A 13537-nucleotide genomic window follows, 5' to 3' on the forward strand; every position below is an offset into this window, starting at 1 on the left:
AAGAAGTATATATTGCTTGCATTATTGCTTTAAGGCCCTCCCATCATCCTATACATGTGTGTAAGTGTGGTGTGCCGCGGTGGCAGGGAACAATCCCTCTCCCTTTAGAGGATCTACAGCCGGGCGTCCCAAACCCTCCTCAAACGCCCGGGCGGCCCGCCCGGTCACTGACCGGTCATGATTTTTTTACCCAGACGGACACCTCAAATGGGCCTCAAACGCCCGGGCTGACTGGCACCCCTCATATCTAGCCCAAATTTGGGCGGATATGGGGTGACCCGGGCATGCCTGGACACGTCCGCCTGACAAGCCCGGTCCACCACCGACCCCACCGGTCCCACAAAAAAAACCATCCGACTCATCGCTCCGAAACCCTAAATCACTAACTCTCCGTCCTCTCCTCTCCCCGCACCGATTCCGGTCAAATCCGCCACAATGTCAAGCTCTGGCAGCCGCTCTGACTCCGAGCTGGATCCGGACTATGAGCTTGCCCTCCGCATCGCCTTGGAGCAGTCTGCAGCCTCGCCGTAGATGCAGCTTCCCCAACGGCGTAGCTCTGACGCCGGTGCTGGCCCCTCCCAACCCGTGCGCAGCTTCGACAGGTGGCTTGCGCAATCCGCGCCTCCCCTACGCCATCCCCTGCTCCCCCACGTGGGCAGTGGTGGGTGCTTGTGCCCGCCCCGCCGGCCCAGATGCGCACAGCGGAATCAGAGGCGCGTGCCGCCCGCCGCGAGCAGCGGCGGCAAAGGGAGAGGAGGGAGGCCGAGCAGTCCGTGCGCCGCCGGCGCGGGATGGAGGCCCAACCTGACAAGGACGCGTGGCTCCTCGAATGGGTCTACCACCGGTCGCTTACGACCGCGGAGACAGACGCTCGGTGGCTCTGCCGGAAGAACGCCAAGGCGCTCCGGATTGCCATGGAGCAGTCCAAGCGCGAGGCGGGGGAGGCAGCGGCAGAGCGGCTCGACTCGCGAAGCTCAATCGGCAACAAGACAGGGAGGTCCAGCGGCTAAAAGGGCTCATCATCCTCTCTGACACCTCCGACGATGACGACGAACACGGCTCCTCGTCGGACCTCTCGAAGATCCGCCACCAGCCGCCGATGCCTATAGCTGCGCCGGCGACCGGAAGGGCAAAGGGCCGGCGAGGAAGTGGTGAATCTCTGCCATCTCCGTCTTCAATTTCAAGTTTTTAGTAATCTACTTTAAATTTATCCGTCATTTATGTGAATTATGTGAACTGTGGCAATCTTTTGGACATCCGTCGGTGATCTTCTGGTGATCGGAATGTGCATTTCTCTGTTGGATTCTATGTTTGTGTGATGACGCAACGCAAGCAAAAGCAAAGCATTTGGGTTTGGCCATCCCCAATGCCAATGAAGGAAAGGAAAGCAGATAGATACAGACTCGTTGCTGCTTCAGCTGCTAATAAAGAACAACTTATTATTTACGAAATTGCTCTTTTTTTATCCCGAGTTCACATGCTCTCTAATCTAAATTAAAATTCAAGATAAAGAATAAAATCACAAAATTCTCTATTTTTGCAATAAACATTGTTGAATGTTTTAAATGCTTTCAATTGTTTGTGGTGAAATAATATTCATGGAGGTTTGGACCCAAAAAACGATGCTCCAAAATGTTTCCAACAAAAGACATCTCATACAAAATCTCATTAATATGATGAAGGCTATATATACCACGTCTGATGCAACCTGCAAAATCAAGTTAGACGTCCTCTAATAGGTTTATGCAAAAAAATATTTTACGTGGCTTCTAGGGTTTCAAACCAAACCGAAGCTACCTATGTTCATCATCAAGTATGACTATTTAAGTTACTTGATTAACTGTGCGAGGTGTGTGAAACGAGAGACTTAACTAAAAGTCTGCTCCCCCGTACTAAACATAGTCATACGCATGACCTCATGTAGATTAAACTTACATGCCCTTTAGTTTGCGGGAATTATCCATCTTGACTAAAGTGTAATCCAAATAATTGAAGCACCTCTTTGATCTGAAACCATCATACTAAGAGCAACATAGAAGGATCACGGATTGCCAGAACTTGGTAAAATGTTGCACCATGCCATCAAGATCAAAAAATTGTAAATTCAAGAGAAGCAACACAAACCATCAAGTAAAAGATTGCATCTACTACAACAGATATTTTCTTCTATTCGCACAAAACTTCCATTAAATAATAGATCACATCTACTACTGGAAAATGTTTGTGCAGTACTCACACAAAAAACTATGTTCTAGATCGTAACCTGCTCATCATGCTAATGTTGGGAATCGTAGTACAAAACAAAAAATTGTCCTATGAAACTAAACCAGGACCACTATGAAGATACACATACAAGAGTTAGGTCTGAACTTTACCAAAAATGAGTTGCAGCGGAAAGTTGATGAAGATCGTGTTCTTGAAGTCCCACGAACAGATCCCTCGAACAAGAACCGAACATACGGCCCCTCTGTGGATTGCATACATATGACACCAAAGATTTGATAGAGCTTCGCCGTTCGGAGCTAGGCAATGCTGGAGTAGAGGGAGAGGGAGGAGCTGCCCTTCGGCAGAGCTATGGTGGAGAACTAGAGGGAAAGGGGGCTTCCGAAACACGTGGGAGAACATGTGCGTTCAATAGGGGGCGCCCCCAAGGGTATATATAGGTGGAGGAGGAGTGCCTTGGAGGAGGGGCTCCCACCTAGGGGTGGCGCTCCACCCCTTCAACCCCAACCGCACCCCCAAGGCTAGTAGGGGCACCTATATGGGCCTTTAGGCCCATGCAGTAAACCCCTTAATAGGCTTAGCCTATACATGCAACCCATGGAGCCTATAATAATTCTAGGGGCGCCTAGTAAATACTAGAGCCCCCCTATATTATTATCAAGTCCTCCACAAACTTTTACACCTAATTGGTTTTACCTAGTTTTCTTTGAAACGCTTTCGGTTTTCCCGTAACACTTCCGGTTCTCTCTCAAAAACAATTTTGTTACCTCCAAAACTTTTCTGGTGATATTCTCCAATATTCCTAACTCATTTACTACTCAACAGATCAAAGGTTCTTCAGTGTGTGACTCTGCAGGTTTGGCGAAACTTAGACATGAACGAAATACCTTTCGATCAATGATCAATTGCGGAATCATGGACATCCATATTGACCCTTCACTCACATGAATGTTTATTGAGTAAACCTGTAGCTACATGTCCTCTTCCTTTTGCTTCGCGGTACTTTACAAAAACTGGGGTGAGATATATCAGTATACCTGTGAGTCAAACACATGATCACTATACCAGTCTCCTCGTTAATAGTTTCATTCTCTTTTCTCATTCTCGGGTTCCAGCATCCCTGTGATAACGTAAGGTTGTCTATGGACAGACGATGATGGATGTCATCATACCAAGATGGACCTAAGAATATCTCTCCATCGCCGGAGAAGCAATATCCCAGTCTCTAGCTATCTAGTCACTTATCATACGTTTCTGATGAACTTGTAAGTTGTGATTATGATCACCTTGTTACGGTTGACGTTAGAACAACCCCAAAGTGCATCGTGCATCGTCCGGTATGGGGTAACTCGATACACTCATAGTCTTAAGGAATTGTGCATATCTTAACTTCCAGTGTTATTTATTATAGACTTGTTACGATTCATCTCTTAGTAGAAATATACAATTTGGGTCAATTCAACACGAGTGTTCTACGAATCGTGCACTCAATGTTGTCGGGATCATCGTTACACTTAATTATGCCCATGATGAGGAAAACAAAACCATCATGCAACAGTTGAGCTAGTCCTAGAGGCAAGACTAGCAATCTGGTTTTACCGTTTATAACTCTACACATGCACACGAGTTTTCCTCTGAACCTCTTGTTATCACATATTCGAGAACCATAGGAGTAGTATCATAGGACATAAATATTAATTATAAACTTGGAAATAAATAATACTCAAATATCATTGCCTCTAGGGCATGTTTCCAACACCCCTAACAAGCTTTCCCAAGACCCCAAAGAAGATCGTGCTTAGCGCACCTACATTGTTTTCCTCTTGCCAACAACATATGTCAACCCCATGAGCCGAAGGGCACATCATCAATCGCATGAGAACTTCCTAGAAAGCATCCTCATGAAGTCCGGTTAGATGTGTCTATGGTGTGCTTGTACTTGATAGTCTTCCACTGGTTCGCCACCTGGCTCACTAACGCAGAGTGTGCTCGTACCGGACAATGTTCCACTGGTTCGCCGCCCGACTCACTAAAGTCGAGCTTCGGTGGTCGCGAAGCTACCAGGCTTCCTGTGTGTGCTCCCACACGGCAAGGATGAGCTCCACACCACTCCCACATTGTTGTTCCTCCGGCTCAACAGTGGAGGTACATGTAGTTCTAAGGGGGGCGCTCCCCCCCCCCCCCACACACACTTATCGTAGCACTCACAACCTCAACAATTGAGGTTGGGCAGATAGAACCTACCACTGCAACACTAGCAAGTTTCTAGCTAACATTAGTATAATAGGAAATCTATGTCTAGCTCAAATAAATTTGAATTCAAAATTCATTTAAAATTTTAAACGGCATTATTTTAGTATTCGTGGTAATCGCGTTTATCGTCCCCCTGGTATTTTGTTGGATTCAAGTAGCCAAAACCTTGGCAACGATTCGAGCATAGGTCTAGCTCAAATATCCTTCATATCTATGGGATGGAGGAGGCGGTTCGACATGGACCCATCGCACGGAGTCGTCCACCGTGTGCAACGATGCGCAGTGGATGCTCACGGTGGACGCCAGCCTGGTGGAGCACGGACCTACTATCGTGGCCTGGGAAGACTTTTCTGTAATCCAAACTCAGAGGGTCATATGTATCCTGTCTTCTACACGGACGAGAAAGACCAGGACACCTGCCACGGCGTCAGGGACATAACTGCCAAGATGGTGATCTAGAAGGCCATTTCGGAGTTGCTGATCAAGGATGAGGTCTGTGGCGGAAAAACATATTTGACGCGCGTTGCATCAAACTGCCGGCGCTTCGCACATGTGAGCGGTCAGCCCATTTGTGTAGATAGTGTAGGTACTACCCAGACCGGTTTTTGTTTCTTTTACCGGATTTTGTATTTTTTTTCTTTTGTTTTTTGTCTTTCTTTTCCTTTTTTGTTTTTACGTTTGTTTTCTATCTTCAAGTTTATTTTCCTTTTTCAAATTTTCAAAAAATGTTTGCATTTCCAATTTTTTCATAAATTCAGAAAAACATACTTTTTAAAAAAATGTTTGGGAATTTCAGATGTTTTTGAATTGTTCAAAATGTAAAAACATGTTCCCGTTACCATTTTTTTCACAGTCTAAAAAAATGTTTGCATTTTTGAAAAATGTTCAGAGATTTCAAAAAAGGTCTCTGCTTTTAAAAATAGTTTAGGATTCTAAAAAAATAATATCAGATTTTGTTCACGAATTAAGAATTGCATTTTTTTTAGAAAAATGTCTGAGACTTCCAAAAAATGTTGGTGTGAAATTTGCCTCATACATTAATTAAGAAGAAAATAGAGTTTGTGTTACAAGTCCCAAACAACCGTACCGTGGCAGATTTGTTGAGCAGGTTGATGAGTTTTGTTGCCACACGCACACAAAGACACTGCTGTTGCTGCTAAAGAGCAAAAGGGTATGGCAGAAGCAAAGCACCGCGGTAGAGTGGCCATGCGTGCGTCTTGTGTGTGAGCGCGCGTGAAATTAACAAAGGGTTCTTCCCCTTTTACAGGCTATTTGTACGAGTTACCTTTGCTCTGTGCAGAACGAGTACTGCTCTGTGCAACTGTTACTCAATAGTGCAGTATCTCATCCCTCAGAGATAATCACTACTGGTAACTTAACTCGATCCAACCATCCTGTGGCTACCTACCTGGCTCCAACTCAGACTCATTTGTTCAGGGAGGCCCCATCCATCGTTAAGGCACTGTTGCCGGCTGCTAGTAGTGGTACACACCTAGAGCTCCATGGCACATGGATGCTGATGATAACAATCACTTAGGCCAACTCCACCGCGCGACCCCAAACGGACATCCGTTTTGTCCGGATTCTGTCCGTTTGGGTAAGGATTTGGGATCGTGTCCGGGCGTGTCCTGGGATGCGGTGGCCGTGCGCCCAGCCCGCGGCCGCATCCATTTGCCCCATCCTGTCCGTCTGGGCCAAAAATGCCCATATTTTCATCATAACTAGTTTTCCAACCCAAATATATGTCTGAAAATTAAAATAGTTTTACAACCCAATTGAAATTGTCTTTAATAAAATAGTTTTACAACCAAACCGAAATTGTCTTGACTGAACATAAAATGGACCAATACATCTATTGGTTGCCAATGTGATCCCACACGTGCTCAACCAAGTCATTTTGAAGATTCAAATGAGTGTGCCAATCACGCATCTCACGATGGAATTGGGCAAACTGTTCAAATGTGGCCGGGTCTTGGTGCAGGGGCTCAATATTTTCACCTTGGTAATCAAATCCTTGGTCGAAGATACTCTCATCACGCTCGTCCTCGACGATCATGTTGTGCATGATCACACAAGCAGTCATCACCTCCCAAAGCTTCCGTTCAACCCATGACAGTGCAGGGTTTCGAACGATACCCCACCGGGATTGAAGCACACCAAAAGCACGTTCCACATCCTTCCTAACACTCTCTTGCATTTGGGCAAATCTCTTTCTCTTCTCACCTTGGGGTTTCGAGATTGTCTTCACAAAAGTTGACCACTGAGGATATATACCATCTGCTAGATAGTATCCCTTGTTGTACTGGTGGCCGTTGATCTCAAAGTTGACAGGTGGGGAGTGGCCTTCTGCAAGCCTCCCGAAGACTGGAGAACGCTGCAGCACGTTGATATCATTGTGAGAACCTGCCATGCCGAAGAAAGAATGCCATATCCAAAGATCCCGCGATGCCACCACTTCTAATATGACAGTGCACCCGTTGACATGCCCCTTGTACTGGCCCTGCCAAGCAAATGGACAGTTCTTCCACTCCCAGTGCATACAATCTATGCTGCCAAGCATGCCTGGAAAGCCTCTAGCTGCGTTGGTCGCCAACAATCTCTCTGTATCAGCGGCAGTTGGCTGCCTCAAGTACTCTGGGCCAAACACCTCGATCACAGCCTGGCAAAACTTGTACATTGACATCAGACATGTTGTCTCACTCATACGCACATACTCATCCACCAGATCGCCTGGAATTCCATATGCAAGCATGCGGATGGCCGCGGTGCATTTCTGGTAAGAGGAGAATCCAAGCTTGCCAAGGGCATCCGTCTTGCACTCGAAGTATGGGTCATGAGCAACCACTCCCTCTCGGATACGATTGAACACATGCCTTGCCATTCGAAAACGGCGACGGAATTTATCCGGCTTGAAGAGCGGGGTGTTGGCAAAGTAATCAGCATAGAGCAGGGCGTGGCCTCTCTCCCTGTTGCGGTTCAGCACGGCCAGGGACTGACCCCCTGTACCGAGGAAGCTGCCGTCGAATGTGGTCGTGAACGACCAGTGCAGCCACCACAAGATCTTCATCATCCGACGACGAATCGTCCGATGAACAAAGGAAGTAATGGAAGAAAAACTCATCTCCACTGTCCATACCTTTGTGGGCAAAATGCCGAACACCTTGCAGTCGTGGTGGCGAAGAGGCCGCGATGATCACCTTGACGCAGCATGGGTGCTTGCCGGCCGGCTACTGGCCGCTCTGGAGCTGTCGTCGGAAGCTGCCGAGGCCGTCGTGGTGCGTCACCGGCGGTCCTGTCCCCTCTGCGGCCGGCAAAGACGGCGACGGCCAAACCTTCGATCGACGGCCAAAACTATGGCCAAAGCGCGGGCATGGTGGCGGCCATGTCGATAAGTGGTTTGGTAGGGACGGCCGGAGGCTGCGCGGTGAGGAGGCGGCCGGAGAATAGCGGCGGCGCCGGCGACGGGGTGGGGCGGGAGAGAGAGGGTGAAAGCGTTGGGAACGGAGGGACTGTTAGTGTCCCCGACAGGCGAGCCACGGGGGGACAAGGGCGTGCGTCCAGGCCGTCCGCGCGCGTCCGTTTGACCCCAAACCAAGCGCAAGTTTGGGCAGGGATGGGTCGAAAACGGACGGAATCCGGACATTTGTCCGTTTGAGGCCGCGCGCTGGGCCGCGCTATTCGTCCATTTTACCCCAAACGGACGGGGCCGGACAGGATAGGGTCGCGCGGTGGAGTTGGCCTTATTACTCCCAGTGAGTGAGTGGGCGAGTGAACAGTAGTGTTCGTGCGTGCAGCAGCAGCAGCAAAAGTGAGTGCAATCCTAGCCGACACCGGTGGAGCCGGCCATTGATCCGTTGGTGTTTAATCTCTGGCTGGTATGCTCGCCGGCGCCGCCACCTGTCATGGCACTGTGCATACGCCCTGTTGCTCCATAGCATTTGCCTACTGTTTCTTTCAGATGATGATGTTACGGGTGTCAATCATGTCAACCAAGTACTGCTACCGCTTGTTAATTACTCCATCCGTTTCATAATATAAGAGCGTTTTTACATTATGGAACGGAGGGAGTGACTGGTTTGTCCAATTTCAATTGAAACTTCCAGTTTGCTTTTCTCGGCTCTGCTTTGCGTCTGTTTCCAGTAAAAATTTCGGCAGTAAAAACCGGCCTTTTCCATTGGGCGCACGCCTCTGCTTCATTACCGCGCCTTTTCATCCAGCCATCCATCTGGTCATGGCCACCAATCGTACTACTCCGTCGAGCTGTTCTTGAACTGATCAATTATATGTCTAATATAGTATGATTAGTTCTCATACTGCTAATTAATTTGTGAGAAAGGATAATGTTCTCACCCAGGGACTATTTGTTTGTTCTTTTATTTTCCACGTGACCTCGACAGAGGGAAAGGGCCACACTGCCTGGAGCACCCATTCAGTGCGGACCCTCAAATCGCACCCATCCATCTTGACCATGCGGTTTGGACGTGTTTTGCAATCCAACGCGATATCTTATATTTGTCTGCGAACCGATTCAAATGTCCGTTTTCCGCAAACCGAAGCGAACCTCCCAGGCATCCGGGCCACTGCCACGTGCGCGTTCGACATCCCAGTCACACCATATGCACATTACTTCCTGGAGTTGAGCTTGACAGAAAGAACGAATGACAACCATTCAGAGTGCAGCGACAATGAAAAGGGTGGAATGAGTAGCTTTTTTGTTTTCACATGAGCTCGAGAGAAGGAAAGAACTGCACTGACTGACTGGAGCATTAGAAAACTACTCCCTTCAGTCATAAAGGCACATATTTTTTTATTTTCTTTTTGAAGTTATAAAGGCACAGATTTTTAGGTCTTTAATTTAACTACTGAAACATGTATTACATTTTATATAAAAAACACATCTTTAGATTTATTGTCAAATGTAGTTTATAAGCATATAATTTTGCAGAACATTATTCATGTTTTATTAGTTAAATCAAAGACCTAAAAACTTGTGCCCGACTTATAAATCTTGCAGTAACATCACGAGGAATTCGGAAATAATTAAGAAAATACGAGCATCATATGCCAAATATGGGACTTGAACCCGGCTGAACAGATTCCACCAAAAGCTCGGGCTCCAAGTTTATGCCTGGAGCCCCGACCTAAAAGCCCCAAACGCACGAAATGCCTCAAAAATTAAGGTTCTAATATAAACACCAGTATCACTTCTTTATTTTCTGGAACTCGGCGGTTGGGCCAAGCTTGGGCTCCAAATTAAGGCCTGAAGGCTCCCAAAGCACGAAATTCCTAAAAACTAGAGTTTCAATAGAAATGCTGTTATAATAATTTATTTATTTTTATTTTACTTTTGCGGGAATTTTATTTATTATTTTGCGGTAATTTTATTTCTGCGGGAAATTCCATAAAAAGAAAGGGAAAAGAGAGGAGAAAAAAAACTGCGAGGGCTCACTGCACGATGGCCTGCCAGGAGGATGGCTTTTTGGAGAAAAAGATGGCCTGCTTTTTGTTCATGCTCCCATCCCATCCCGGTGTGTCAGTGTGAGGGAACAATCTCTCAAACTACTGTATCCCTCTTGCTTTATGTATGGATGCAAAGCAAAAGCAAGCTTTGGCTAAAGAAGAAGGAGGTTTGCTTTGTGTTTAAACAATGAAAGTTTTGTTTGCCACACGAACACACAGACGCACGTTGCTGATAAAGAAAGAGCAAAAGGATATGAATATGGCTCCATCGTTATTCTTTTTCTTCTTTTTCTTCTTCTTCTTCTTCTTCTTCTTCAAGGCAGCAGCTCTCAGACTTGTATGTACATATGTACTCCTCTGGTCCATATTAGTTATGGCTGATTTAGTTGGATCACAGAAAGTACTCCCTCCATCCGGAAATACTTTATCGGAGAAATGAATAAAAATAAATGTATGTAGAACTAAAATACATCTTAGATACGTTTATTTCTCGAAAAGTATTTTGAGACAGAGTGAGTATTTGATTTGCAAATATTAAGGCGGCTTGGTTAAACATTGGGTCAGACTCCCTCCTCAACTGCACTGCACTTTACAAGCTTTTTATTTGTTTATAATTATAGGGCCACTGCTACTGTAAGCATCTGTCAGTAAGAACAGTTTCAGTGTTGCTTGCAGGGATAAGAGATTCGTGCTTGGTACATTCAGACTGGAGCAGTGCAGGGCTGGTTTTGTCTCTCTACCGCGCTTAAATCAAGCTTAATTTGCTAACTGAATCCTTCTTCCTACTGTATGCTAATTGAAGCAAGCAGCCGTCCACAAAAGTGGGTCAGATTACTTATGACTCCGTCAGGTACCACTGCTAATCAATAGTGGAGTATCCCACTCGTCAGAGAGAAATAACTACCACGGTAAATAGATCGATCCACTGCTGTCTCTCTGTAACTAATTGATGGATGGATGGTGTACTACTTTATTACAGTTGCTTTGTGCTCAGCCTCTTTTTGGGGGCCCATTGTTAGATCAATTCTATCAGACCCTGCAAAACACGCGGAACCGTAAAATTCCGGCGAGTATGCGGGCTCGGTCTAATTTTCCGGCCAGAACAGAGCCCGCATACTCGCCCGGCCCGTAAAGAAATTTGCCGCGGCCCGCAAATCGCACGCCCCGACCGCTATATCTACGGTTCCGCGGCGCGTTTGCGGGTCAAAACCCTATCCCCCGCTGCCGAGCCACGCAATCCCCCACCCCCTTCTCCACATTTCTCGCTGCCGGCGACCACCTCCCCGCCTCCAGCCGCCATGTGGGGCCGCATGTGGAGCTCCGGACGTGGCTCCGGCGGCAGATCCGGCGGCGGAGGCGACCCCGAGCGCGAGCGGCACGTCCAGTCGGACGGCGCGAGGAAGCGCGGGGCCCGGAAGTGGACCAACCGCGGCCTGTCGCCGCCGGCAAGCTTCCACGTCCGCGAGACGGAGGAGTACGACCGCCGGCGAGCGTCCTTCTCTTCCGCGGCGAGATCTTCCTACACCGGGAGCTCCTCCTCATCCGGCGCTGGCCTTCTCCCCCTGAAGAGGTAGTGGTCGGAGGAGCCGAACGACTTCGAGTTCGTCCCCGTCAAGGAGGAGCCCGAGGAGCCCACTCCGCTCGGCCGCCGCGGAGTCGTCGGGCCGGAAGACTTCGTCTCCGACGTCGATGCGGTTGCGGCCGCCATTGCCGAGCGGAGCGTGCGCGAGGAGGCGAAGCGCCGGCACCACGCGGAGGAGCTCGAAGACCTCCAGTGGCGGCAGGCGGTCGCCGCCAACCTCGCCGCCAAGGAGAAGGACGAGGAGTGCCGCCGCATCCGTGAGGAGCAGGCCGCGAAGTACATCGACCTCTGCAGCTCCGGGGAGGAGGATTGAGCTCCTCCACGGCGTCGTCCATGGCCGCGGCCTCGCCGTCGTTAGATCCACACCCCTCTAGTACTAGTATTAATGTAGTATGTAGTATGAACTAGCGTTTGTAGTGTTTGATCATGTAAAATCTATGAAGTATGTGATGAACTACTCGCGTCAACGAGGTGCAATTTCTCCCGCGAAACTGTTTTTTCAAATTATGCAGTTTTAGATATGGTTTCTGTTCGGCCGCGCTAGTTTTCGACCCGCAAACGAGATCTTCGTGAAACTGCAAACACGTTTTGCGGGTCCAGATTTTGCGGGGTCTACTAGAGTTGCTCTTAGCGCATTGAACCCCTATTCCATCCTGATATGTTCGGCTCGGATAAATTTAGGTGCGGGCGCCCATATTTTGCAGTTGTGCTATACATGGATGGGCATCCGAAGTCTCCCAAACCGGTCCCAAATCGAGGGACGGAGCAGAGGAGTCTAGACTCTGGAGATTCTCAAAGAAAAAAAAGGAGTCTAGACTCTGGCAGTCCAGACTCATCCAGAAGACCTCTTAGGCCTCTCTTTTTTATGGCACCCCTCCTCCTTCACTAATTGTACTCGCTCCCGGAGCCCGACGAAGCCACCCCACCCTCCCGGACAGCGCCCAGGCCTTGCCGGACCTCTGCCGCTCCATCTAGATGCCTCTCCGTGAAGCCCGGTGCCGCTGCCGCCGCCGCCCTAGTACCTTCCACCCCTCCAGCCATGGGAGATGATAATATGTATCATACACAACATAATTTGGAGGATAATGGTGAAACTGTTCGCCATGTTTAGGATTTTGAACGGTTGGATGGTACTGTCCAGCTTCCATGCCAGGAGGCGGATATGTTTGAGAAAATTTTCTAGATGCTTCATCAGATTCACAACAATGCCTTAAATTAACCGTGAACAATATAACTTTTGTGGCATATAATTTATGGTTTACTAGTTAAATCTCTAGTAAAAATTAAAAAATAATACAATGAGGCTCAATAAACCCGGAAAAGTATTTCTATACTCGCTGCATTTCTAATTTCTGTTAGTTACCCTCAGGAAGCTAGCTAGTACTGTAACTGATAAACCTTCCTTGAGATGCTAAATGTTGAATAATAGTAGAACGCGGGGTAGATGATTTTGAGCTGGGGGTGGGAGTGGAACGTGGTGCTGATTATGATCGATGGGACGGGAGATCCAAAAACTTTGGTCGCCTTGCCTCCAAATCCATCTCCTCCACTCCAAATGTTTGTGTGTTACCGATGACTCAAGCACGACCAGGTTTGTTGCACTTCAATTAAGTGCACCCTCTTCTTTTCTACTCAATCATTTCACACACCTCCGCTTTGCTTTGCATATGTTATCGGTAAAATTTGCAGCTGTAAAACACCACCTTTTCATTGAAAGCATGCGTCCGCTTTATTACTGCATTTTTAAACGAGAAAAGGCTATTATTAATTTATTATCTCACTCAAATTTGACCACTTTGCGTCTGTTATTCGGGTTGGCTCGAATCTTCACTCGGAGCTCCTTGCCTCCTTGGTGTCAGCAGTGGGGCGCTTTTGTTGACATCCTATATTTTACGCGTGATTGGGTCATTAGGTCTCAGTGTCTCTTTTTGTGGAGTTTCGACAACTTCTGTACTTCTCTCTCTCTCTTTTTTTTTGCTTTGTTTGTCATGTACTATTCTTTGATCAATTTGTATGAGG

General features: G+C 47.6%; 1 protein-coding gene across 1 annotated transcript; it reads right to left on the reverse strand.

Annotated features, from left to right (window-relative positions):
- Positions 1 to 6517: 6517 nt before the first annotated feature.
- Positions 6518 to 7444, reverse strand: LOC123050857 (uncharacterized; the record flags this gene model as incomplete). Its single annotated transcript, XM_044473586.1, has 1 exon — positions 6518 to 7444. A coding segment is annotated over one exon (927 nt), but the record flags the coding sequence as incomplete, so codon positions are not given.
- Between the last annotated feature and the right edge of the window lie 6093 nt (positions 7445 to 13537).

This window comes from Triticum aestivum, chromosome 2D (assembly GCF_018294505.1).
Source record: "Triticum aestivum cultivar Chinese Spring chromosome 2D, IWGSC CS RefSeq v2.1, whole genome shotgun sequence".
NCBI classification, from domain to species: Eukaryota; Viridiplantae; Streptophyta; class Magnoliopsida; order Poales; family Poaceae; genus Triticum; species Triticum aestivum.